This window comes from Nelumbo nucifera, chromosome 7, assembly GCF_055504915.1.
Source record: "Nelumbo nucifera cultivar China Antique chromosome 7, China Antique-T2T, whole genome shotgun sequence".
In the NCBI taxonomy this organism is placed as follows: domain Eukaryota; kingdom Viridiplantae; phylum Streptophyta; class Magnoliopsida; order Proteales; family Nelumbonaceae; genus Nelumbo; species Nelumbo nucifera.
Window position 1 is genome coordinate 14,308,044 of NC_142655.1, and position 27,923 is coordinate 14,335,966.

Here is a 27,923-nt window from a genome sequence, read left to right on the forward strand (position 1 = left end):
TCAACAGTTTGGCCGGTTTTTATTTTTTTTTATTTTTTATTTTTTTGTCAGAACGGGCCATTCGTTCGATTCAAACGGTCAGACCATTCAACTTGGAACCGGACCCTTGACCGATTCATTGTCCAATTCGATTTAAAAAACTTAATAGTGAGACATGTAGATATCATACAACCAAACTGATAATGCATCAATTGGCAGGCAAAAAAAAAAATACATGTTATATAGCTTTTTACAAGTTAGTACACATATTGGTGTCTGCTTCAGAAGCTTTGGATAATCCTCCTTTCGCTAACTGTGAACTTTCAACTAACCTATTTCCCGGTCTTTGTAGATTCTTTCCCTGTTAAACACCATTACTCTTGAAAAAAAGACATGAAAGGTCTAAATATTTACCACTCAAAACAAAGGCATTTTCTATGGTATCGGAAAAGGTATAATACCTGTAAAATTTTAATCAATCAAGAACCCACATAAATTTAATTGAATACCAGTGATGAAGTCCTTGAACAAGTTGATATTCTCTAACACGTTTATGCATTTATTCAATTTGAAATAAGAGTTTGCCGGAGGAATTGAGGAGTCTCCGACCAGGTACAAGGTCGAGAAAGATTAGTTGCATATCTAGCCAGTTTATGGGCAACCTTATTACAACTTTTCTTACTCAACTTTCTTGTTATATAATTATTTCTACATCAATGAATTAATTGGTATCATTATTTAAACTGACCTTTTGGTTTTCAAGTATATATAATCCATCAAAATATCACCTCCCACATCCTGATGAAGGCGAAATTCAATTCCAGGTCTCTACTTAAACTGGACAAAGCCTTCAACATGTGGATCCACAGCTAGCCAATCCAATATAATCCAATTCGATTCAATTTAAAGGAAGTTTCATAAAAACTCATTTTTTGTTTAATTTATTGCTGTTATTTAATATCTGATTGTAATCTCAAACACGAATATTAACAAATCAAATTTGGATATACCCTATATATATATCGATCCAATCCAATTGCAGCCCTATTTAGATACACCCTTTATCTATTTCGGTCCAATTAATTCATTTGCAGCCCTACCTAGTTGAAGTTGCCGACGGCTCCATTGTAAAGTCTCCTGGTTATAGTGGAAACTTTGTATTGATTCCCGCCTTCACCTAGGTTGGGGAGTCATGGGTAGGGGGGGATAGTTTACTGATGTGTAGTTCATGAAATCAAAATAATAAAAGAAGAATAAAAAAGAAACTATCTTTATATTCATTGAAACTTATGCCTAATCATTCACGTACCTCTTCAACTTTTTGAACCTTGGATCTGCATGTTCATTGTTGGGACATCTTCCATATTGGGTTTGAATATCCATTGTCAATCCACTCTTTAGATGCCTTGAAACCATCTGTGCTGCAAACACTCCACTGAAAGAAATGCCTTGAAGTTCTTTCCCATTAATTCTTTTTCAGGACTTATGATTTCAAGTCTATTAGCTAGTGTGGTATACTGGTATCTATTCCAATCAAGTTACCAAGCAAACCAAATAAAATTAATGGTTGCCCAACCAGTAGTCCCACAAGCAACACTACAAGATTGATGGTTCTGAAAACATATATGTTTTTTTTTTTTTTCTTTTGATGATTTATCAATTTTAAAAACAAAACTGATGTAACCGTTATTGGTCACGTACCATTTTTTGGGGTGTAAAATTTTTTTGGCTAAGTACCTCGTGTTTGACCTGGTGGTGACGTGCCTTGGTGATGAGCTACTTGGTGGCGAACTTCCTGGGGGAGAACTGCCTCGTGATGCTCCCTGGTGGCGAACTGCCTAGGTGTTACGGTTCAGCACAGGCTTAGCCTTGCCTACGCTTGGCAGGCTTACGTTAGGGACATGACCGTCATTTTCGCCTGTAAGATTTTTGGGAGAACTGATGTCATCTTCAGGCAGACCACCAGAAGCTTAACGTACTCTTTGAGGAGGGGTGGTCGACCTCCTTGGGTGCCTAACCTTGGCACTCCTAGACCTTCATCCCCTTGCGGGGCGGCCCTGGTTAACGGCTAGCATGGCTACCAGGGTTCCTCATGGGCGCACACTTGCTCATGGGGACAGTGTTGGACCGGCACTGCGCTACCGATACTCAAGGGAGGCTTGGCATGCGGGCCTGGCTCAAGCATGTCCCTTCACTTCGCCAGCCCCTTGCCCAAGCTGAGTGAGCTACCCCGTTGCCCTTAGCGCACGGGTGTGTTCCGGCCCAAGCGGTTGCCTATCATCATGGCACACAGGTGCCTGTCATCATCGGCATACAGGAGACCCTTCACATCGGTGCCAAGTCACCTTATCGGCGCATGGTCGCCTTCCATGATGGTTGTCCCCCTTTAGCACGTAAGCGGCGCCTCCCATGGACCGGTCTGAGCCAGGAGAGTGCCCCGGCCATTGGACTTGAGGTCATGATCCAGTGCTACTGACGTTGGTGGAGCCATCCCATCGGGCAACTCCTAGCCTCTAAGCGCAGAAAGGCTTGTCCTGGCCTGCCTTGGCCAGGACGCCGCACGGGTTTCTTCCGCTGTAGAACTACCCCCGTGACATAGGGGCGAACTGCCTGGTGGCGAACTGCCCGGTGGCGAACTGTCTGGTAGTGCTCCCTGGTGGCGAACTGCCTGATGGCGAACTGCCTGGTGGCGAACTGCCTGATGGCGAACTGCCTGGTGGTGCTGCCTGATGGCGAACTGCCTGGTGACGAACTGCCTGATGGCGAACTGCCTGGTGGCGAACTGCCCGGCAGTGCTCCCTGGTGGCGAACTGCCTGATGGCTAACTGCCTGGTGGCGAACTGCCTGGGGGCGAACTTCCTAGTGGCGAACTGCCCGGCAGTGCTCCCTGGTGGCGAACTGCCTGGTGGCAAACTGCCTGGTGGCAAACTGCCTGGGGGCGAACTTCCTGGTGGCGAACTGCCCGGCAGTGCTCCCTGGTGGCGAACTGCCTGACGGCGAACTGCCTGGTAGTGCTCCCTGGTGGCGAACTCGTCACTTGACTTGCTCCTAGGCGGTCTGCAACTCAGAGGATGGTGGAGCTCCCTGGTGCAGCGCTACCCGACTACCCCCCGCGTGAGGTGATTTTCTCTCCTTTGTAGACGGCGGGAGCTGAGGGACCTGCGGGAACTGAATCAGAGGACCCGGGGGTATTTTCCCGGCGGGGACTCTCCGATGCCTAAGTTAGCATTCTGATTACAGAGGGCTTGGAGAGAAATGAGAGAGCTAGAGAGCGGGGGTTACCATACCCTTTTTCCTCCCCCCTGGCTTTGGGGGTCGGAGTCCTTATATAGTGGTGCCCTCGCGGGTTAGGTGGGTGAAAAGCCTTCAAATGGTAAGACGTCATATCCCGTCAGAACCGGGGTACGGTGACGAACTCCTCGAGGTTGTCAGGCTGGCGCTTGTGCCAGGCAGCCAGGTCGGCGCCTGGGCCAGGTTGTCAGGTCGGCGCCTGTCAGTCGACGGGTCGGTGTCCGGGCCAGGTTGCCAGGCCGGCACCTGTGTCTGTCGGCGGGTCGGTGTCCGGGCCAGGTTGCCAGGTCGGCGCCTGTGTCAGTCGGCGGGTCGGTGTCCGGGCCAGGTTGCCAGGTCGGCGCCTGTGTCAGTCGGCGGGTCGGTGTCCGGCCAGGTTGCCAGGTTGGCGCCTGTGTCCGGGTCAGGTCATCAGGTCGGCGCCTGTGTCCGGGTCAGATTGCCAGGTCGGCGCCTATGTCCGGGCCAGATTGCCAGGTCAGTGCCTGTGTCCGGGCCAGGTTGCCAGGTCGCGCGCAGTTCGCGCGCAGGCCGTGCGCAGTTCACGCAGGCCGCGCGCAGGTTGCGTGCAAGCCGCACCAGGCTGCGCCAGGTCGCGCCAGGCCAGCCAGACCGGTGCTCGGGGGGGACCAACTTGGTAAGTTGTTGCCTGGGGGCTTGCCTAGTTGTCACGAGGTGTCACATGTCGCAATTTCACTGGAGGGCCAAATCTGCCCTCATCAAAAACCAAAACCATCTAGTTTGAAAACATATGATTTATATGTTCTTTGTTGTGTATGTGTTTTTTTTTTTTAAACCGAAACCAAAATCATATTTTCATCTGGTTATTTAATATCATGTTACATAAATCATATAATTTCTATACTACAACATTTATTTTGTTTTAAAACCCACCATTTTGGTAGTTTCAAAAATATGTATAGTTTTTTTTCAAATAAAACCTAATTATTTTTACCTCTCAAAAAAAAAAAACAAAAAACAGTTCAAGCGCATATTTTATTGTTTTTCTTTCAGATGTGACAACTTCTAAAACAAATGGAAACAAAAACATTCACACCCCCTAAACTTTATATCTCCACTCTTTCTTTCTTTTATGTTTTCAACCGACTTGCTTGCCTCGATCAGAAACAGATCTTGATGCAGATTTGGTTGCTCAAGTTACCTTTTTCGATTTTTTTGGTTTTTGTTCTTTAATCCTTACGATGTTATAAGAAACTAATTGAATTTTGCTGCTCTTGTAAAAGGGAGGGATGTTATTCGCTCGGTCATTCAAATGAAATAGTAGTAGTAGCATTACCACTTACCTGTTTTACAAGTCTTCAACGACCCAAACAGAGATGTTTCAGTTGTTTAATTATGTCAATTCTTCAACGTGCATGATTTGTTATTTCTTTGCCAATTATATTTTGCATGTTTGCCTTTGTTGATGTTTGGGGTCCGAATGTAGTAGGCACGTTAGGTAAGCACTATGAGTGAACACCTAATAGCTCTGTGACATCTGTTCCAGTTAATGTTTTTGTGTCGCTTAGAAATTACCTATTATTTTATTATTTGTATCAAAATAATTAAAATAAAAAAAAAAAACAAAAAAGGAAAACCTATCTCAGTGCCTTCTCTCCAACAAAAAAGGAAAACCTGTCCCAGCGCCTTTCTCTCCAACTTTTTGCCGTTTAGGGTTCTCCCACCTCTGTACCTTCAGCCGCTGCAACTGGTTGGTTGGGGCAGGCACTCAAACTTGATTGGGGCAGCAGTTCTTGAAGCCTTCACCTGCAATTTCGTCTCAAGAAATCCATCCATTCAAACTTACGGTTTTCAATTTAAATTTTGAAAAAACTTAAAATTTTAATTTTATATGAATTTTGATGTATGTAATTGTTTATATATACAATAATTAAATAAATTAGTATGATAAAATTCAAAATAATTGTTTATTTTATTAATATATTATTATATAATTATAATTTATGTAATATATTATATATATAAATAATATATATGGGTCGTGCTGGGCTAGGCGGCGGGTTGGGCCATGCCGGCATGCAAGCCACCGAAGGCATGGCCTGCTCGGTCGTGTCGTGCCGGCCCAGCCCGCGAACCTAAAACCCCAAGCCTAGAACGATATGGACCATCATGTCGGGCCTGGCACAACCCGCATGCCATCGTCTCATGTCGTGTCAATCCAAACTCGACCCGATTTACACCTCTACATTGAGGACGAATGACAAATTAGAGAATTCAGTCTAGGCTACTATGGGAATGTTTTTTCTTGAACATTTTGTTTGAAAATTATAAATTCAAGTACACGGTTTAATAAGTATGATATAAAGTAAAAATTGGTTTTAACTTTATGTCAAATACGTTGAGATAGAGGTGTAAAATGGGTTGTGTCGGGTCGGCATGGCACAGCCCGCGGGCAGCTGGCAGTCCATATTGGGTCGTGCCACCCTCCCCTAGGATAACTTGGGGGGTCGGCCCAGCATGGCCCACCAGGCCAAAGCTATTTTTGCCTATTTATTTAAAAAATTGAAATATGAATTTTGATGTATACAATTTCTTATATATACAATAATTAAATAAATTAGTATAATAAAATTGAAAATAATTGCTTATTTTATTAATGTATTATTATATAATTATAATTTATATAATATTTTATATTTTATATATAAATAATATATATCAGTCGTGCCGACATGCGGGTTGCGGAAGGCATGGCCCGCTTGGTCATGTCGTGCCAGTCCAGCCCGTAGACCCAAAACCCCAAGCCCAACACGACACGAACCATCTGGCTAGGCCTAGCATGATACGCGCACCATTGTGTCATGTCGTGTCTTGCCAAGCCGGTCCAAACTTGGCCCGATTTACACCTCTACATTGAGAAAAAATGGCAAATTAGAGAATTTAATGTAAGCATAAGAAATATTCTCTAAAATTGTAATATGTAATGCTTTATTATATATTAATTCTCTAAAATTAGAGCACTCACCAAAAATAAAAAGGTCGAGTAAATTACTAGTTTTTGCATAAATTATTTATTTTATGATATAATTAGCATAGAAGAATTTTAATGCCTACGGTATATTTGTCTTGTCGTTTTTGTTTATTAACTATTATAGTTCTGACAAAAAAAGACATAATTGCAAATACAGCGAAGGAGAAAGAAGATGAATTTAATGAGAGATAAACCCTCTTTATAATTTAAAGTCGGAATCGGAAAGAAAAACGTAAACGACAAAAAATTGGAGAGAAAGGCGCTAAGACAGGTTTTCCTTTTTTATTGGAGAGAAAGGCGCTGGGACAGGTTTTCCTTTTTTCTTGTTTTTTTACTTTTAATTATTTTGATACAAATAATAAAATAATAGGTAATTCCTAAATGGCAGAAAAACGTTAAATGGAAGGAGCATTAACTGGGATAGGTATCACACAGTTATTAGGTGCTCACTCATAGTGCTTACTTAATGTGCCTACTACATCCAGTTTGTAGTTGAGCTGGCCCTGGGTGCCACGTGTCACCTTCGCGACAGCCTTATCACTTCGGCTACGTTGGCATCACGTCATCGGACAAGTGCGACTAAGATAGGAGAGCATCGTACAGATAAGAAGGATAGCTCCACTGGGGATTAGGTCTTATCCTGAAGACCTCGGTGGACAACCTCATACCAACAACCCCAGAAGCCTCATCTGAATCGGACACGAATCTTCGGGTATAAGTAGGTAATCCCTCTTCAAGGTAAGGGACTTTTTGACTTTCTAGCATCCGTACTATTACTTTGCTCAAACCAGCATTGCTCTCTCAACTACTTAGCCCGATCACCCATTCTCCTCACAGACTTGAGCATCGGAATACCTACTCGGGAAATAACTCATTGAGCCTCTGATTCTGGTCTTAATTTCAGATCTTCCTACACAACTTCATCCTTCCACCTCGGCTTCGTCCAGTTGATAAGATTATTTTACTGCAACCTCGGAATCGAATAACATCAATTGACATGACAGATCTTTTTGCCTTAACTTGATTCCTCTCTGCATCCCTGCTTATCTCATTAATATCTATTTCTGTGGCCACGAAAAATAAAACTGAAAAAGAATTGTTGATCCGGGCAATAATATCTCTCCATCTGCACTCTATTATTCTTAGAAAGGGACACTTCAGAATTTTTATCTCCCGTTGGAGGCTACCTCCATTCCACCTGATTTCTACAGGTTGTGGGACCAATGATAAACCACAGTAGTAAGAGGTTGAATGGTTGTAGACCTCATGTATTTTATTACTGATGTGGAGTGTTATAATTGGTTTCATAACCAACGAGCAGCTATTGCATCCAGCTAATCTTATCTCGTTGCCAGCCAATTGTTGGAGGCTTTATCATCTCTTCCAATTCGGTCAGACACTGCAACCAAGTTGCCCGTACTCCTAATTATCTTTTTTATTATCTTTGCATGGACAGGTCATCCCTATTGGACAATGTAAATCTAGATATTAATGTTGAATGAAATGGGCTTTGGACCTTAATCAAGAATAAAAAGGGGGATAAAAAGAAAAGGAACTGTTGTTGGGGAAATACAAAATTGCAAGGAAAATAGAAATCATCTCAATAGATTCAATGAAGTTGCACAAAATGGACACATGACAACCAAGTTCCTTCCAATCATTTTAATTTTCCAATTGAACATGATGAACGAGATATTTGGAAACTAAGTTCCACTCCCCATTCTTTCAATTTCCTTCTTAGGATATGATGAAACTGGACTCCTGAAACCAAGTTCCACCTGATTGTTTTTATTATCAATTTGACTGCTTTTTAGTTATTTATCAGGAATTTAGACCATCCAATCAAACCATGTGAAACAACATGGTTCATCATATTTGTTGAGAGTTGAGACCAGTAGAGGCAAGGCATCTATGTGAAACCTAGGCATTTTGACCTGTCTAGAAAAGCTGTTGCTTGGGGGCGGTGAGTGGTGACCAGTGCGTAGCCATTAAATTCACAAGTAGAATAGATTTCTAAAATTTCGGACATGAAGCAAATAAAATATTAACGACAGAAACAAGTATCAAAGCTGCTTCTAATAATTCGAAATATTTGTATTCATTTGTATTTGAAGTATCATCAAGTACAAGTGTGAAGATGTACAGTGAATCACTTTACAAAAAAGGACAGGCTACAAAGAGAATTTTGCCTGCACAGCTAGCCAAGAGATAACAACAATTCAGAATTAAATAAGTCTTGGAGAGGAATGCCATTGAACTGTTCTTGAATCGCCATTCATGATAACACTGTCCCCATCACCCTTGTAATTCGGAATTCAAAAGTCTTGATAATTATTTAATCAAAAAAAAGAGTTGTGTGCTCAAAGCATATAAGTAGTAAACGTGACTAGCTGAATCAACTACCCAGGTAAAGATTTAACTAACATAAATATGGCTAAATTAACATGTTCAGGGACAGGATGGAGGGAAGTAGGATTAATGGTATTTAACAGAAACCATTTGAGGATGAATAGAATAATAGCTCATTTAAAAATCAAGGTTAAAAGAAATGTAAAATGCCTAGATTCATGATGGAATAAAAACCCATTCCACTAGAGTCTAAAATAACAAATGCAAATTGCGAGTTAATTAAGAGCTCTAAAGAAATTTTATACAAAATTGGTCTGCTAGTCCTTAATGTCAGTTTTCCCCAAAATTACACTAACATTTTTAGGACTGGGACACTGGTGTCTGAGTGATATTATCCATTCCAGAAGTCTAAAACAAGTATACCTACAATTCAAGAATAAATCCTTGAGAAGTTGAAAAATGTTTGGTACTTGGCTCAAGTGTCAGCTAAGTTACAAACATTTCAAAAGCATCTCCAAATCAGAAAACATCTGGGGAAGTTCGTATTATATGGATGTTTAGTTTTTGACCAAGATTTCAGAAATGGTCAAACAGCATCCTGTCTGGTATTTGGAACAGCTATACCAACTGCACTCACAAGGAGGAGCTCAGTTCATATAACTAAAGGACATCAAGGCAGAAAAGGACAAAAAAAAGAGAAACATCTTAAGTACATCAACATCAATAAAACAATAAATTAAAAAATGAGGGGATTATTCAAACAAATGAGCACCAAGCTGCTAATTGATCAAAACATGAAGCTATCATTCACCAAAACATATGCATTTAAGCTGATAGAAAGCTTTGGGGGAGGAAATCTTTCCCAGCGAGCTTGTATATCATCAAAGATACCATTAACAAATGCTTGAAGTCCAAGCATAAAAGGGATAAAAAGAAGGATACATAACCCAATTATAGTCAGAAGGTTTAAAAATGAGAACAAAAGAAGAAGATTCCTAAAGCTTGATGCCTTTGGACGTACCATTAATCAGTGAGCTTGTATATCATTGACTTTGGTCACATATTAACAACAATGTTCTAATGTTGAGATGTTAAATCATTTGGGAATACAAGAAAAGTGAAGATTCGTGAGAAAAATCAAACTGCATGTTCACAACCTCTTCTTCCTGTCTACCACTCAACAGTTAAGCCTGAAAAGCAATTCCAATGCGTGAGATATTTTACATATGTGCATCTAACAAGGAGCCAAACACGACTCAAACCACGATCTTGCTAATAGAAACTGAGGCCCTACATTCTGCCACAACGAAATTCCAACTCAGTTGAGATAAGGATAAACGCAAAGCATTACTCCTTATGTCACTTGAGTGCTGCAACACTCAATTGGAACAAATGCCTAGATTTTCTTGCCCATTGTTTCCCAAGGCTCTATGATTTCAAGTCTGTGTGTTCGGTTTCTCTTTCCCAGCGAGCTTGTATATCATCAAAGATACCATTAACAAATGCTTGAAGTCCAAGCATAAAAGGGATAAAAAGAAGGATACATAACCCAATTATAGTCAGAAGGTTTAAAAATGAGAACAAAAGAAGAAGATTCCTAAAGCTTGATGCCTTTGGACGTACCATTAATCAGTGAGCTTGTATATCATTGACTTTGGTCACATATTAACAACAATGTTCTAATGTTGAGATGTTAAATCATTTGGGAATACAAGAAAAGTGAAGATTCGTGAGAAAAATCAAACTGCATGTTCACAACCTCTTCTTCCTGTCTACCACTCAACAGTTAAGCCTGAAAAGCAATTCCAATGCGTGAGATATTTTACATATGTGCATCTAACAAGGAGCCAAACACGACTCAAACCACGATCTTGCTAATAGAAACTGAGGCCCTACATTCTGCCACAACGAAATTCCAACTCAGTTGAGATAAGGATAAACGCAAAGCATTACTCCTTATGTCACTTGAGTGCTGCAACACTCAATTGGAACAAATGCCTAGATTTTCTTGCCCATTGTTTCCCAAGGCTCTATGATTTCAAGTCTGTGTGTTCGGTTTCTCTTCCAATCAAACTGCCAAGCCATCCAAAAGCAATCAGTGGTTGCCCTGTCTCTAATGCCACAAGGTGTCTTCTGTAGGGTATAAGTATATTCCTGAGACCTGCAAGAGTAAATGCACAATGAAACATCAAGACAAGAAGAGAGAAAGCCCTGTAAAATTAAAGCCTCACAAAGGAAGAATCATCGAACTATTGCAAGTAAAGCTTCTGCTCCACCTATTGATTGAAGTACCTGCGATGCACATTGTCTTGTAAAGATGAGCAATATGTGCATCTCCCTTTATGCTCATATAAGGTCTTTCCAAGCATTCAAGGAATGCAAGGTCAGCCTTCAGAAGCTTAGCCTGATCATGGGTGTCATAACCAATGTCATGGCAATAGCAACAGAAATCCAACCAGTCAATTGGTCGTTTGTCCCAAAGAGGCAACCCATTGTCCTTTCCACTTGACCAGTTGGGCCCACAGTAATGTCCATAACGTGGGAATAGCTGAGAAAGGAAGGCTCTTGACCCTTTATGCCAAGGTACTTTAGCAACATATGGCCTAAATGGAGGAACAGAAGATCGAGAACTAGGTCCAATTACTCCACGCCCTTGGGTCTGTTTCTGCAACTCTCTGTTCAACGTTGGTGGAATTTGCATCTTATTCCTCGTATTGATAGCCCAAGGAAACAAGGACATCAAGGACCAACTCCCCCAGAGCTTAATATCAAAGATAACTCGTTGCTTAGATGACTCCACTGTGACATCAGTAGATTTGGGCACGGATTCAAAACCCGTGTCTGAATGGACTCCAAACCAAGGGAGATTATGAAGAAACCCAAAATTCATGGTGGGCAAAGACAAGATATCACCAAATGATAAACACGATCCTCCACAACATCACAGACACAATAGGCCTGCCACCAAAAATCACATCATTCTCAGAGAAGAAGTAACAGAGATAGTTTTATTCAAATTGCAACTATCGGATTGTATAAGCTTTTCCCATATTAAAAGAACTCGGGTTATAGCTGAACCCAGAATTGGTACTCGTGCGCTTTGCTTCCCTTCTTAATCCTTACTTAAATATCACTATCGATTGTTAAGGAGAAACACTGGAAGTCCAGAATCTGAATCAACCAAACAAAATCGGTTCTTTTTTTAATGCAACTATTTAAAAATTACGGAATTTAAATAGTGGTTCCTATAAATATTGGACAGTTGACGATCAAACACAGGAGGACCGTGAAACTTCAAATAGAGACTGAATTCGATTAGCCAATTGGCTCTGAGCATATTAGGAAACAAAATATTACAAAAGAGAAATTACAAATAAACAAAGCAAGAATCCAAAACCCTAGTTTCAAAAGTTATCATACCTGTATAAAGTGAATTGAATTTCGCAGACGAGATCAAACCCAGCTCAGAATTGCTTAAAAAAAACAGAAACAGATCAAGAACTCAAGATGTGACGTTTATGGATAATGGGTGGGGGGAAGGATAATGAATTCAGGCGTTGACGATTGACAGTTGTTTTATTTACAGAGGATTAAAAAGATGCGAGAAAGAGGGAAATAGAGAAGCTTCCCGAAGTCTCGCGTTCTCTCTTTCTCTCAGGTTTCGTTTGATTTCTAATGGCGGTACTGAAGTCGGGAGGTGGGGTGGTGGACAAATGGGCCTACACACCAAAGTCTGCCGATTGAAGCAGAGAAGAGGAAGAAAAACACACAGACAGAACCTTTCCTCTCTCTCTCTCTCTCTGTCTCTCCTTTCAGGCTCCTTTAACACGGGGCCCTCAAGGAAAGTGGAAGATCAACCGTTCATTCTGCATCTTTCCCTCGGATAACGGGAGAAGAAGAACAACGATTCCCACAAGATGTCAGTGTCTGTGTCCTCTCATTCAGCATCGACACCTGTACTCTAACTGTATCTACGTGTCTACATAAAAGGCTTCTCCGACACGCTGGTCCACATATCTGATGTCAAATGGATCGGATTTGGTACAATCTGATGCAATCCAATATATGGATCAGATGAATATTCTGCCCCATTTCGGACCAGTTTAATTCAATGTCGTTCATTCGTTCAATTCGTTTAAATTGATTTTGATTTAGATAGTTCCATCCTAAAATCAGTGCATTGACACCTGTACACATGGTTTTGCCTACGGCTCTGTTACATAATCGGGCAGAGAAATTGTTCTCAGTTAAGTACATTTAACAGTCCATATAAATTGTAAAGTTGGGTTAATTTTGAACAGATAAATTCCAATAAAGCATATGTCTTTTCTTATCAAAAGTCTACTTGAATGCAAATTTACTTCATTTTTATTGATATACTTTTGTATCTTATTATCAATGTAAATATACATTGGAAAATGTATTTTCTGTTATTTGTCAATGCATAAATATAATATTGCCAAATACAAGCAAAAGTGAACCAGAGTACAAATTTACCTTAAACCGAAATTTACACTCCATTTGCATCATTTCCAAACGCAACCTTAAGATTTATATAGGGGTAAAACAGAAATTTAAGATAAAAAGAAAAATAATACATTGTTTTGTATATTGATGATGCGCAATCCGGTCGATCCTAGCTGCCGGTTACTTCGCCTCTAATGGAATTGGAGGTGCCTGAAACAAGGAAGAGAACGGAGATTTCCGGGGAGGAACCCAGTTGGAACACTCCGAAGCTCAAGTTAGTGCTCTTGAGAAGGCAAGGGGAATGAAGAACTTCAAGACCAGAAAGCGCAAGAATCACCTACCTCCTTCTTTGGGAGATGGGGGGGCCTTTTATAATCACCCTTTACACTCACTCCCATACCTCTACCAGATCGGGTGTCATCATTTCTGCCAGACGCCAATTCGGGTGTCATAGCCTCTGCCAGCTGCCAGTTCGGGTGTCATAGCCTCTGTCAGCTGCCAGTTCGGGTGTCATAACCGCCACTGTCCTTGTCAGGGCCGTCTCTGCTACGTCTAAGATGGCGGTGGCAGGTGGCCATTGGAGGGCGGCTGTCATGTGTCGGACCTCTAATCAGTCAGGCGCACCGACTCCGTGTACGGGCTTCCTGGGCGTCAGGTACGGTTGCTCAGTCAGGTGACTTGGAGCCAAGGTGGTGTGCGAGGTGAAGTCTTGAGTTCGGATAGAAGTGTGGCCCAAACAGCCTAGGGGTGGGTCAGCTCGGGTTTTTCCCTTTGTGCTCCTTGTAAGGCTCAGGACCTCCAAGGGAGAGCTCGAGTCCTTCCTTGGGGAGCTCGGGTCACTGGTTCCTTTCTTGGGGGAGCTTGGGACTCCCTTTCTCGGAGCTCGGGTTGTGGGCCCGTTGCCGTGCCGAGCTGGTTCTTCTGTCAGGTCATTCTCGGTTGCTTTCACGTGTCGCGTGGCCAAGGGGTCAAGCCAAATCTTCCTCCATCAATTGCCCCCCACTCCCCGTGCCCAGGGTCCTGACCCGACGTGAGGAGTTCACGGGATGTCGGGTGGATTTGCCTTGTGACACTTTGGCCTTGGTTTGGAGTTTCTTCGGTTCGACCTGCTTGTGTTTTTGGCTCGATCGGGGTCGGCTTGGTTTGACCAGGGGCCAATCCCAGGCTGCATGCAGCTCACGCGCGAGCACCAAATGATTTTAAATTTAAAATCGCGCGGGCGCCATCTTCGAAAAAACGCGCACTAAACTGACTTCTCCTCGGGGGGTGCGCAGCCAGTTTTGCGGAGAGTCGTTGGATGGTTTTGATCTTGGTCGTTGATGCGCGAGTACAGTGGCTATAAATAGTGGGGGGCCCCTAGTCACTTTCCTTCGCCATCCTCCAGCATTCGTACCTTGAGCTCACATCCCAGGAAATCAGCTCGCGTCACTTTTCGTAGTCCGGTAGCTTGTCCTGGTGAGTCCTCAACCTTCTCATTGTTTTGATGTCTAGCTCGGGTAGTTTAGATAGTCTCCTGGGGGGGTCCGATGCTGGTTCTACGAACCGAGCTGCTGCCCCCGACAGCCTTAGTGAGTCCGAGGTGGGGCCCGAGGTAGAGCTCGAGGAAGAGCTTGAGTTTGAGCCCGTAGGCCGAGTCACCTTGGGTAGTTTGGCATCCACCTCCCGTCGAGGTCGGGTGCCAGACAAGTTCGGACCCTCCACTATGACGTCCGAGAGGCTTTGGTCCCTTATCGCCCAGTACAACCTACCCGGGGAGTATACTTATGTTTTCCCTCGAGCGACTTTCCTTAGGAGCACGGTTCGGATGAGATCGTGATATTCCGGGAGCAGCTTCTTGTCGGGCTATGCCTTCCCTTCCATCCCCTTATAGTCGAGGTCATGAACCACTTCGGCGTCACTATAGGTCAGCTTCACCCGAACTCTATCTGTAACCTTGTCGGGACCATCTCCCTTTGCTGTGAACACTGCCTTCCTTTGGACTTGGAAATTTTTTCCGCTATTCTCATGTTTAAGAAACAAGCGGGTCCCCTGCCCGGGCGCAGGAGGGCGTACTACTTGTCACCTCGTCCGAGCTTCAAGCTTTTACACGATCTCCCAAATAAGGTCCCAGCATTGAAGCAGGACTACTTCGTGATTCGAAGTGCTACGGGGTGGCCGTTCCCTACTAAGTGGGGGTTGGTCGTTCCTGACATCGGTGTCGCATTAGACGAAGATACGGTGAAGGGCCTCCAGAACTGGGCCTGGCTTGAGCTCAAATGCGAAGTCTACCTGACGGAGGACACGCTTATTCAGGCCGGTCTGAGTTTGGGTAGGTTTCTTGCTCAGAGGCTTGCTTTTGCTTTGTTTTTATTCATGTCTTCTGACGCCGAGGTCCTTTTTGCAGGTGTTATGGAGGTAGAGAAGACTCGAGGTGCGAACTTGTTTGCTGGCATGAAAAGGAGGAAGCGAGCTGCTAAGCGGGTCTGCGTCGATCCTTCCCGAGTTGCAGAGCCCGAGGCACCGAGAATGGAACCTCCTGGGAAGCCCGAGGTGCCCCCTCCAATTCAGGAAGCGGCAGGGGTCCCCTATGCCGATACTACTTATACCCGGGATGTGCCTTCAGGCTCGGGAAGTCACGATGAGGTTGGGATCGTGCTGACGCCGAGCTACGCTCTCCGAAAAAGCAAAAAGGCCATTTGCCCCGAGGAAGTCGCGGCGTGGGCCAATCTTCCTACAAATCTCATAGGCGCTCGGGCTGCCTCTCACACCATGGTGGTAAGTCGAAGTAGTGTTTGTCCCCCCTGATTTTTTTTTTACCAAGCCGATTTGTCCTCGTTCTGGCAGGTGAACTCCTCTATCCACGCTTTGGCAATCCAAGCGGAGAGGGGCTTGAAGCGAGCACAAGCTGCTGAAGTGGCTTCCCGTGCTGCGCGAGCCGAGCTATCGAGGTCTCGGAGGGACAAAGAGGCCTTAGGAATGGTGGTGAGACACATGGCGGACCTGAAGTTGGAACTGGAGCATCAGGTCGAGTACCTTCAAGATGATATCAGGGAGAAGACTCAGATATTCTCTCAGGCCGTTGAGGAGGCGAAGGTGAAAGCCATCGAGGATTACATCGCTTTGCCATGCTTCGACGACATGATGGTGGGCTCGTACAGAAGGGGTTTCAAGCTGAGCCGATGGATGATAAGGAACACGTACCCCGAGCTCGATATTAGTGCCATAACCACTTCGCGCATCACTCCGGAAATGGCTGCTACAGCTGATGATGACGCGGATTCCGAAGACGAAGCGGGACCTTCGGGTATTGTCGAAGTCCCTTCTGAAGGCGAGGAAGATTAACCTCCAAGCTTGTGAGCTCGTTTGTGTTTTTTTTTTTAACACTGTAAAGCAAACATTTAGCAATGAAGTACTTTTTCTGTTCAAGTGTTGTGCAAATATTCTCCTTTTTCTGAAGTTACTATATTGCCAAGCTGCAAGGAATTAGGTCCCCGAAACGAGGGGACTATATTGCCGAAGTGACTATATGCCCGATCTGTTCTCCATCTGGGTAAAGGAAATATTAGTTCAGTAGGCCTGGCTTGGAGCGAGCTATACACCCCGGGTTTCATACCCGAGCTGCCTGCTCTTTTGGTATTAACACTTAGTTTTTGTTGACGAGGCCCCGAGGTTATTCTCAGCTCGGCGCTTTAGCAATTAGGATATTTTCCTAGTTTTTTGCCCATACCAAAGAGATGACTGGGTCTTGTAGTGTCGAGGTCTTTGTTACCTCGGTGTTCTGGCCCTTAGGCTCTGGGAGCGGCCCACAGTTCGCCCAGTTCGGTAGCTATAGGTAATATCGCCTTAGGTTGATGATGTTCCAAGCTCAGGGTACTTGTTTACCCTCCAGGGTCTCGAGCTTGTATGCTCCTCCGAGTGCTCTCTTTACTCAATAGGGTCCTTCCCAGTTCGGACCAAGTTTGCCAACGCCGAGTTCGAGTACCATGACCTTGCGGAGAACCAGGTCGCCAACACAAAAGTTTCGTTTCTTAACTCTGGCGTTGTAGTACCGAGGCACCCTTTGCTGGTACGCCGCGATTCTAATGTATGCGAGGTCCCTTACCTCGTCAAGTAGGTCGAGGTTGGTACGCAGCTCGTCGTTATTAGTATTGTCATTGTATGCTTCCAACCGAAGTGAGGGGATTTGGATTTCGATTTCGGCTGGGATGACTGCCTCCGTGCCAAAGGTGAGGTTGAAGGGAGTTTCTCCGGTGGCGGTCTTCTCTATAGTTCGGTATGCCCATAGGACGTTGGGCAGCTCGTCTGCCCATAACCTTTTAGCTCGGACTAGCCTGGCTTTTAGTCCGCGGAGGATAGCTCTGTTCGTGACTTCTGCTTGACCGTTTTCTTGTGGATGCGCAACTAACATGAAGTTTTTCTGAATCCCCATGTCATGACACCACTCTTGGAATTTGATGTCCTCGAACTGCTTGCCATTGTCGGAGATTAGCACCCGAGGTAGCCCGAAGCAGCACACTATGTTCTTCCAGAAGAAGTTCTAGACGTTTCAAGCTGTGATGGTTACGAGAGTTTCAGCTTCAACCCACTTGGTGAAGTAGTCTACTACCACTACTAGGAACTTCTTTCCTCCTGTTGCTGGCGGGAATGGCCCGAGTAGGTCGACACCCCATTGTGCGAAGGGCCACGGGCTGGTGAGGTACTTGAGGTCGGCGGTGGGCTGGTAGTGAATATTAGCGTGCTTTTGGCACTTCTCGCACTTCTTGACTAGCCCGACGGCGTCTGCTTTCATCGTTGGCCAATAGTACCCTTGTTGTAGTGCTTTCTGAGCGAGGGCCCTGCCCCCCAAGTGCCCGCCGCACAGCCCTTCATGAGTGTCGCGGAGTACGAGCTCGGCTTCGGTAGGTCGCAAGCAACGCAGGTAGGGGAGCGTGTAGGATCTTCGGTACAGCCGTTCTTCTATCATGACGTACTTGGCTGCTTGGCGCTCTACCCTTCTGGCGGCGTTGCGACCTGCGGGGAGGGTTCCATGTAGCAGGAAGCTTGCGAGTGGATCAATCCAGCCCGGTTCTGCTTGGTTGACATGAGCAACCTCCTCTTCTATCATGACGTACTTGGCTGCCTAGCGCTCTACCCTTCTGGCGGCATTGCGGCCTTCGGGGAGGGTTCCATGTAGTAGGAAGCTCGTGAGTGGATCAATCCAGCTCGGTTCTGCTTGGGCGACAGGAGCGACCTCCTCTGCCCCCCGGAGAATGCTAGGCCAAGGTAAGTCTTCTATGTACACTGTTCTCATGGTGTTGTCACTGGTGCTGGCAAACCGGGATAGGGCGTCGGCCTCAGCGTTCTTTGACCTCGGGATTTGCTTGATGAAGTGTGACTGGAAGCTAAGCAGAGCCTCTTTTACCTTTGCCAAGTAAGCGATCATAGTTAGCTCGCGAGCTTCGTATTCCCCTATAACTTGGTTTACCATGAGCTGAGAATCGCTGCAGATAACTATGTGTTTTGCCTTTACCTCTTGCGCCAGGGCTAGCCTGGCTATCAATGCCTCGTTGTTAGATGCCGCGAACTCGAAGCGTAGCGCGTACTCCAGTTTCGTGCCACTTGGACCATGAAGAACTACACCGGCTCCGCTGCCCGGCTGATTTGAGGAGCCATCTACGTGAAGGATACAGGGCTCTTCATCCCAGTTCGCGCTCGGCCAAACCAGGAGAGATACCGAACTGGGTGCGACCTCACGGGGCTCGGACTCAACCGGCCTGAGAGCACCGAGCTCACCCGAACTAGGAGCCTCGTGCTCAACCGGGCTGAGGACCTCGGAGCTGAGCGTGCATTCTGCAACAAAATCCGCCAAGGCTTGAGCTTTGATAGCGGTTCGTGGCTTGTACTGGAGGTCGTACTCACTGAGTTCGATGGCCCACTTCGTCAATCGACTAGAGACCTCGGGCCTGAGTAATACTTGCCTCAAGGGTTTGTCGGTGAGGACGATGATGGTATGGGCTTGGAAATACGAACGGAGTTTGCGGGCCACATTGACCAGCGCATAGGCTACCTTTTCTATCTCCGGATATCTTGTTTCTACTCCTTGCAATATTTTACTAACATAGTAGATGGGTCGTTGGACCCGATCTGCTTCCTTTATCAGTACCGAACTAACCACTTCGTCGCTTGCCGAGAGGTACAGCTCTAAAACATCGCCCTCTTCGGGCTGGGTCAACACTGGGATACTGGCGAGGTATTTCTTGAGCTCGTCAAACTCGAGCTGGCACTTCGGGTTCCACTCGAACCCTTTGCCTTTTATTGCCTTGAAGAAGGCTAGGCAGCGGTCTGCTGACTTAGACATTAAACGACTCAGAGCAGCTATTCTACCGTTTAGCCTCTGAATCTCTTTCACTTTTCGGGGTGGTCTCATGTCTAGGATGGCTTTTACTTTGTCCGGGTTGGCCTCAATACCGTGCCGGTTGACGATGTACCCTAGGAACTTACCCGAGGTGACACCGAAGACACACTTGTTTGGGTTTAGTTTCATGCTAAATTGACGCAGAATGTGAAAGACAGAATGCAAGTCTTGTATTAATTCATGCGAAAACGTGTCTTGACGACCATGTCGTCTACATAACATTCTATCTTTGTGCCAATTAAGGGTTGAAACAGCTTATTTACAAGCCTTTGAAAGGTTGCCCCAGCATTTTTCAGTCCGAAGGGCATAACCTTGTAGCAGTACAGGCCAAACTCGGTTATGAAGGCGGTTTTTTCCTCATCGGACGGGTCCATCCTGATTTGGTTGTAGGCCGAGTAGGCATCCAGGAAGCTTAGTAACTCATGTCCCGATGTCCCATCCACTAGGCGGTCAATCTTTGGGAGGGGGAAGCAATCTTTTGGGCAAGCTCGATTTAGGTCGGTGTAGTCAACGCACATGTGCCACTTGCTGTTTGCCTTTTTTACTAAAACGGGGTTGGCCACCCAGCTCGGGTAATGAACTTACCTTATGAAGTCTGCTGCGATGAGCTTCTCGACCTACTCATCGACCGCCCTCCAGCATTCTGGGGCTAGGTTGCGTTTCTTCTATCTAATGGGCCTAACTACAGGGTCAGTATTCAGCTTGTGAGTTATAAGGTCGGGGTTTATACCAGGCATCTCTGCCGCGGACCATGCAAAAACGTCTAAATTTTGGAGTAAGAAACTTACCAGTTCGGACCTCAAGGGTTCTTCTAGGGAGGCTCCGACCTGAAGTAATCTGGCGAGGTCCGCTGCCGAGACAGAGATGGGAATGGTTTCCTCCGTTGGTGCAGCTCGCTCCTCGTTCTGTTCCACCGGTCGCTCCAGTTCGGGGTCATCGGTTACCTAGGTCTTTCCCTTGAGGGTGGCAACGTAGCACTTGCAGGACTCGAACTGGTCGCCCCGCACTACCCCGATGCCGAAGTCCGTTGGGAACTTCATGGCCAAATAGTAAGTGGACACCACGGCTTTTAAGGCGTGGGTGATCGGCCAACCTACTATGGCATTGTAGGGGGAGGGGGTCGCGACCACCAAGAAATCGTGACTGAGTCTTACCGTGCTGGGCCACGTGCCGACTTCCACAGGTAATATGACCTTTCCCAAGGGTCTGACTTCTTCTCCGCTGAAGCCGACCAGCGGGGTGTTCACGGGCTTCAAGTCACTCTCCCAGAACTGGAGTTTGTCGAAGGCCGCTTTAAAAAGGATGTCTGCCGAACTGCCGGAGTCAACGAGTACGCGCCGGACTTCGAAGTCGTTGATCTTTACCTTTATGACAAGTGCATCGTCATGGGGGTAGTGGACCCCATGCGCATCGTCTTCGGTGAAGAATATGGGGTATTCCGTCCTAGGCCTCTTTGGGGGATTTTGTTCTTCTCTGGCGGCCTCCCGAGTTGATGCCTGAGCTTCTGCCGAGGTGCATCCTGCTACGATCGATCCTCCAACGATCACGTGGATTGTTGTTCCCCGAACTGGTCTTTCTTTTGGGGGCTGCTTCTGCGGTTCGGCTGGTCGGCTGCTAGACTCGGGAGCATCTCTGTTGTGCTCTCCCTGCCGACCTGTCTTGTTACCATTATTATTATTATGCTGTAAAAAATTTCTCAAGTACCCGCGACGGATAAGTTCTTCTATCTCGTCGCGGAGATTATTACAATGTTCGGTGCAATGACCGTGGCCTCTATGGAAACTGCAGTACAAGTTTTTATTCCTCTTGTTTGGGTTTCCCTTCAGATGAGGTGGCCACTTCACATACGGGGCATCTTTGATCGTCATTAAGATCTCGGCCCGCTTTGCGTTTAAGGGCGTGTAGTCCGCCCGACCTGCTAAGGGAGCTCGGAACGGCTGGCTTGGCTTCGTCCCCCGAGGTGGGTCTTTCTTTCTTCTGTCATCAGGGTTGGAGGGCTCGCCTTCCCTCTTCCTTTTTTCGATCCCGCTTTCAGTCCTTTGGCTGATCTCCTCCTCTATTCTTATGAATTTGTCCGCGAGCTTGAGGAATTCAGCCACGGTCGCGGGCTGGTCAACTACCATGTGCCACTTGAACTCCTTGTGTGTCACTCCCCTCTTGGCTGCCGCGAGCTGCACCGTGGGGTCTAGGCCCGGTATCTGTAACCACGCGTCATTGAACCGTTTGATATAGCCCTGAATGGACTCTCCTTCCCTCTGGACTATTCCGATGAGGCTCTCCTCGGTGCGGGGGCATCGCTTGCTGGTAACAAAGTGCACGGTGAAGACCTGCACGAACTGGGTCCAGCTTCTTATCAACCCGGGGGCCAGGTTCCTGTACCAGGTGCGGGCTACTCCCCTGAAGGTCGTAGTGAACGCCACACAATGCAAGACTCACTAGCCCTAGCCAGGTGCATTTGAGACTGGAAAGCATCGACATGGTCATTGGGGTCAAAAGACCCATCATACTTGTCTAGAGGAGGGAGTTTGAAATCCTTAGGCATGGGGGCTGCAAGGAGTTCTGATGACAGGGGGGAAGGGACTGAAAGAATAGGGGCAACTTTTACCTCGTCCGAGCTTATTTCTTCTTTACCTCGGAGCTCGGGCAGGACACGAGTGGTGGTTCGGCAACTTCACCGGCGTCTTCGCTGCTGCTTAGAAGGCCTAGTATTGGCGCTGCTTGCCTCGGTGTTGTCGATCTCAATGGGCCCGGACTGTTGGTGATTCGCGGCCAGGACGCCGAATTGGTTCTCTGCAAGCGGGAGCTCAAACTTGGAGTGTCGAGGTGCTGACTTGATCGGCAAGGAAGTTCCTGATCCGCCAGCGAGCTGCGAGGCGGGGGTAGTTAGTCTTTCCCTCCTGCCCGGGGATGAGGCCTAGCTCTTGGAGGGGTCCTGGAGTTGGGAGGCTTCTCCTCGGTGAAGGTGCCCGCCCTGAGGGGAGGGCTTGACCATCTTCGGAGCAGGGTGCCAAGGTGGGAGTTGTGGTTGGTTCAGAGGCAGTTGGGGGAACTGCTATTGATAGTGACACTGAGAAACGTGGTGCAGTACTTGCCGCTGATGAAGCTGATGTTGCTGGAACTGCTGCATCTGGGCTTGCATTGCCCGCATGCACTGCATCAAGTCATCAAACTGGTTTTAGCTAGTAGTTAGAGGGACAGTGGCCGGTTCGTCGAAGGTTGTCTCAATAGGGAGGGGAAGGGGAACATTCACAGGTGCCACCATGCTTGGTGCATTGAGGCTAGGGATTCCGTCCGTCGAGAGAGGGACAGTGAACTGTCCGATGCATACAGTGGCGGGCTGAGGGTGTTCCCCTACAGCATTCAAGTCGACGTTGTGCCTGTTGATGCTGGAGGAAGCCATGGAAGCTAAGTTTCTTTGAGGGAGAGTTAAAGGTTAGGGGAGGCTTTTTGAAGTCTTCCCACAGACGGCGCCAATTGATGATGTGCAATCCGGTCGATCCTAGCTGTCGGTTACTTCGCCTCTAATGGAATTGGAGGTGCCTGAAACAAGGAAGAGAACGGAGATTTCCGGGGAGGAACCCGGTTGGAACACTCCGAAGCTCAAGTTAGTGCTCTTGAGAAGGCAAGGGGAATGAAGAACTTCAAGACCAGAAAGCGCAAGAATCACCTACCTCCTTCTTTGGGAGATGGGGGCCTTTTATAATCACCCTGTACACTCACTCCCATACCTTTACCAGATCGGGTGTCATCATTTCTGCCAGACGCCAGTTCGGGTGTCATAGCCTCTGCCAGCTGCCAGTTCGGGTGTCATAGCCTCTGCCAGCTGCCAGTTCGGGTGTCATAACCGCCACTGTCCTTGTCAGGGCCGTCTCTGCTACGTCTGAGATGGCGGTGGCAGGTGGCCGTTGGAGGGCGGTTGTCATGTGTCGGACCTCTAATTAGTCAGGCGCGCCGCCTCCGTGTACGGGCTTCCTGGGCATCAGGTACGGTTGTTCAGTCAGGCGACTTGGAGCCGAGGTGGTGTGCGAGGTGAAGTCTTGAGTTCGGATAGAAGTGTGGCCCGAACTACCCCGGGGTGGGTCAACTCGGGTTTTTGCCCTTTGTGCTCCTTGTAAGGCTCAGGACCTCCAAGGGAGAGCTCGGGTCCTTCCTTGGGGAGCTTGGGTCGCTAGTTCCTTTCTTGGGGGAGCTCGGGACTCCCTTTCTCGGAGCTCGGGTTGTGGGCCCGCTGCCGTGCCGAGTTGGTTCTTCTGCCAGGTCATTCTCGATTGCTTCCACGTATCGCATGGCCAAAGAATTGGGCCAAATCTTCCTCCATCATATATATTAGTGTAATAGATAAATAAATAAACATACAAATAACAAATAAATGCATATCCCTCACAAATAACATATGTGATGTTTTAATAACACACAATACAAAGAATAATATTTTATTGCAGTTCGAATACATATGCATCGCTACCTAGACACCACTAAGCACCACATAGGACGCCCAAAGTGAAAATGACACTATTGGAGGAAAAAGAAACATCTTTTTTATGCTTCCTCCCAATACCTCTATGTGTCTAAACAATTGTACTTAACACTAACCAACCAAATGGGATTTTTAGAAGGTAAAGTCAAAACACTTAATCATCCGTTTGGCATCGATGTCGTTGCTCTAGAAAACGATGATACATCAGCATCTGTTTGTTTGGAACTGTTTTTTCATAAAAAACGGTTTTCGAAGTCATGCCTTGAAAATCGAGAAAGTGTGATTTGGAGCAATGCTGATTTTGGCATTTTCTCAGATTACAGCTTATTGCTGCCAACGAGAACGTGATGTGGCAGTGACGTGGACTTTTCATAATGAGTACCAGTGCTGAAAAGTGAAAATAGACTGGAGCACTGGTATCAAACAGAAAGTGTTGTTGTTGCTCCAGGAAACGTCCTACCTGGCAGCAACATTTCCAAACAGAAAAAATGACACAATTTTCTCAGAAAATAGTGCTTCCAACCCACGTATCTGCAGCACCGATGCCAAACATATACTAAGTGAAAACAATACAAACGCAACACCATGGTTCCAAATACCACCTTCATTATATATATATATATATATATATATATTCAACATATCAAAGGATTGCAATAACATCACATGACAGTTTCTGTAAATCCTTGTTCCATTCATCAAATCTCAAGTTAATTATCTCCATCATGATTAATTGTATCCTTAGCTCGGTCCTATCATTTCATTTATCTCATGGAATTCAGACCAGCTGATACACATCAACCAGAGACCCTTAGAGGAACACTTGAGATTGACAAAGATTTTTATTGAAATTCCCACTTAATTCATCTCCATTAACAGGTTAGGATTAAACAAAGATGACCTATTGCTAACGTTCCAAGAGAGGATCCTCCTGAGCAAAGTTGGTGCAGGCATTAAAAAAAACTGTAAGTTGCCTCAACAATCCTTCTATCAACAACCGGGGATCTGGGGATATTGGTAATTGAAACATCATTTGCTTCCTCCTCCATCTGCTGGTTCTCCCATTGCCTAACCAGCCTATCAAATTTGCTCTCCTGCTCTTCATCTTCCTCCAGCACTACTACATTTTTGTCTTCCCATTTGTCATCTTCTTCAGCAGATTTGCCCAAATCCTTGTGCATTTCCACATCCATTCCTGTTTCAATCAATTTTCTAGAGGTGGAGAAGCTCTTCTTTCTGGTGCTTTCACCAGTACAATCTTGCATGAGGATGAGCGTCATAACCATCTTGGCATTGTCATCGTTAAGCACTTGAGAGACAAATTTGGACTTCAGTTCAGTGGGCTCAAAGATGACAATTCCATGTGCTTGAACTCTTCCATGATTATTCTCTCCTCTCCAGGCGGTGTCCATCACGGTCTTTCCTTCCTCTTGTGAAGTGTTGTTCTTCCGAGCAAACAGTTCTCCCATGTTGCTGCTTTCAAGTTTGTGAGACACTTCATGTTGTTGGAGTTTTGGGTTCTTCTTGCATCTACTCACAAGTAGAAGTTGCTCTACTTCTTCATTCTTCGGCTGATCACCCTCCCCATCTGCTCTTGCATTGTTTACCCTTGAATCCATCTTTATTTCTTCAGGCGTGTTGATGGGTCCCATCTTACCACAGGCTAAACATCATAGAGACCTTAGTAAGATTAACAACAAATCTTTTTGGATTTGATAAGAGTTTCATATGTTAAAGGGTCTAGAGAGGATCTTAAGGAAATGACCCAAGGCCCCCAAAACTCCAAAGCAACCTAGAAATATTAACTTAGTTCTTGCCCTCTATAAGAATGTATTTGCCAATATTGCCAATTACATAGTATTAGAGATGGTCGTGTATGGTATCTCTCCATCAGGCAGAGAATACCTTGCCCCAATAATGGAGCATGAACATGATTCATGGTAGCCAACCCCATATAGTTGTGATAAGGCTTGGGTGATGAGGACGACAACAAAGATGACAAATTTCTAGATGAAAACCTAGGCATAGTCAACTAACCCCCCCCCCTCCTTCTTTTTCGGATCATCAATGAATCTATAAGAAAGGGGATTGCCCATCCCCCAAACCCTATAAACCCTCAACTCTAGTGAAGGCAGGAATCGATCTCAAGTCTCCACTACAATCGGCCATGGACCTTATAAACTGAACCAGTTGGCACCTCTAGGCTAGTATCCACTTTGGTAGGGTTTCTTTGTGTTACAAAAATACAATAGTATGATATTTGCAACCGACTTTAAGATCTTTAGTTGCTGTTCTCAAAGACTTGGAATTGAATCTTGCCTTCATCTTGGAGCTACTGCAGGACCCGTAGCACCCCCCCCCCCCCCCTCCATTAATGGATGCCTTGTATTGCTTGCAGTAAGGAGGCATGAACTCGTAGATACAAACCTAGACAAAGGCCACTCTCCAGTTTGATAGAGTTTCTCCTTGTTGCAATAAAGTGACAATAGGATACAAACCTAGTTTGCTCAGATATACAACCAAACTAAACTAAGGGGGACTTTGGTTGGTGTTACCAAAGATTTGGGGCTGTACTTTGCCTTCACCTTGGAGCCATGTAGGCAGTGCCCCTGTACCCCCATTTCTGCCATTAATGCCCCTAGGACCCTTGGTCCTTATTATCCTATGGTCTTCTTTAAGGAAAAAGAGACAGGAAAAAGTTCTTACCCATGTCCTTGATTGTGAGGGATTTGATAACCTTCCAAGCTTCTTTAGCCTTGATTGTGAGGGCAGTAATCAATATTGATTTACCCAAAGTTTTTCCAATGTGGTCAGGCTCCCATTTCTTTCCTTCACTATCAAATTCATCATTTTCAAATTCCATATTCTTAGCTTGGCATGGTAAAGAGTTGGTGATTGAGTTGCCTTCAGCAAATACATCCTTGATGTTTATATCCTTCATGAGATCTTGAAGCATTTGGTTCTCTGCAATGTTGCTCTCAATGCTAGCCATACCGCCTCTTCGAAAAGTACCCCGAAACTACACACGGAGTTCTATAATGGTAATTGTTTTACAAGAGAGATAAGCTGGACAAGCATGGTTATAAATGCAGTGCTGGTTCTTCATTATCTAAGGGCGGTTTTGACATTAAGCTCGAGGAAAAAATCAGATTCTTTGAAGGGAAAAATGGAAGGAAAGTAAATACTTCTCTTTTTTAAGAGGGTGGCTTTATTAAGATAAGGAGTATCTTTAATGCAAGAATATGTCATATGCAAGTTTAAATTTGAAAGCAAGTTTGGTCAAATTTTAGAACACTCAGGTGGTGTTCAATAAATCCAAACTCTGATCTTTAGAAAAGGGAAAATAAAGTTCTAAGAATAGTTTGGAACTTGGAAATATGGAAAACAACCTGTTTTGCTTTTGTAGAGCTCTAAATATAGTGAAGCCGTTTAGGTGGCATTTGATAATGCTGAAACGGGGTCTGATAAAACTTGCTTTTTAAAGAATGGATCTCATTTAGTGTTAACACATGAACCATACAACTGAAAAGTGATAATAGGTCTGATTTGGTAAGAGGTGACCTATGCACAAAGTGCATTCAAAGTGTTTTAGATGGCTCATAATGACTAAAATGCCTCCATTTTTTTATATTATAAAGGTTATAAAAAGTATAACAGAAAATTTGTTGTTTTTATCCATAGAAAAGAGCTTTTTTGCTTTTCACATATTAGACTTCAGCTTTACTAAATACAATTCTAAACATATCTTATAATATATTGTTATAGTATACATAATATTATATTTTAAAGTTATAGCATAGAACATAAGGTATATTATTTTTTATTATAATATTATATAACATATGATCTATGATATATAACATAATAAAAATTATATATTATACTATTATTAAAATATTTAAATGTTAAATTATATTCAGTATTATATAATAAAAATTAAAAATGACAATTGAGATAAAAGCAAAAACATGATATTTTTAAAAGTAAATATAACC

The 27,923-nt window shown here is 45.1% G+C and overlaps 1 protein-coding gene across 1 annotated transcript; it reads right to left on the reverse strand.

The window, feature by feature from the left end:
- Positions 1 to 10,231: 10,231 nt before the first annotated feature.
- On the reverse strand, positions 10,232 to 12,434 carry LOC104611351 (Phospholipase A2 family protein). Its single transcript, XM_010278369.3, has 3 exons — positions 12,032 to 12,434; positions 10,904 to 11,569; positions 10,232 to 10,772 (listed from the first exon to the last, which is right to left on the reverse strand). The coding sequence occupies exons 2-3, from the start codon at positions 11,499 to 11,501 to the stop codon at positions 10,642 to 10,644; spliced, it is 729 nt and encodes a 242-aa protein (XP_010276671.1). The 5' UTR covers positions 11,502 to 11,569; positions 12,032 to 12,434; the 3' UTR covers positions 10,232 to 10,641.
- Between the last annotated feature and the right edge of the window lie 15,489 nt (positions 12,435 to 27,923).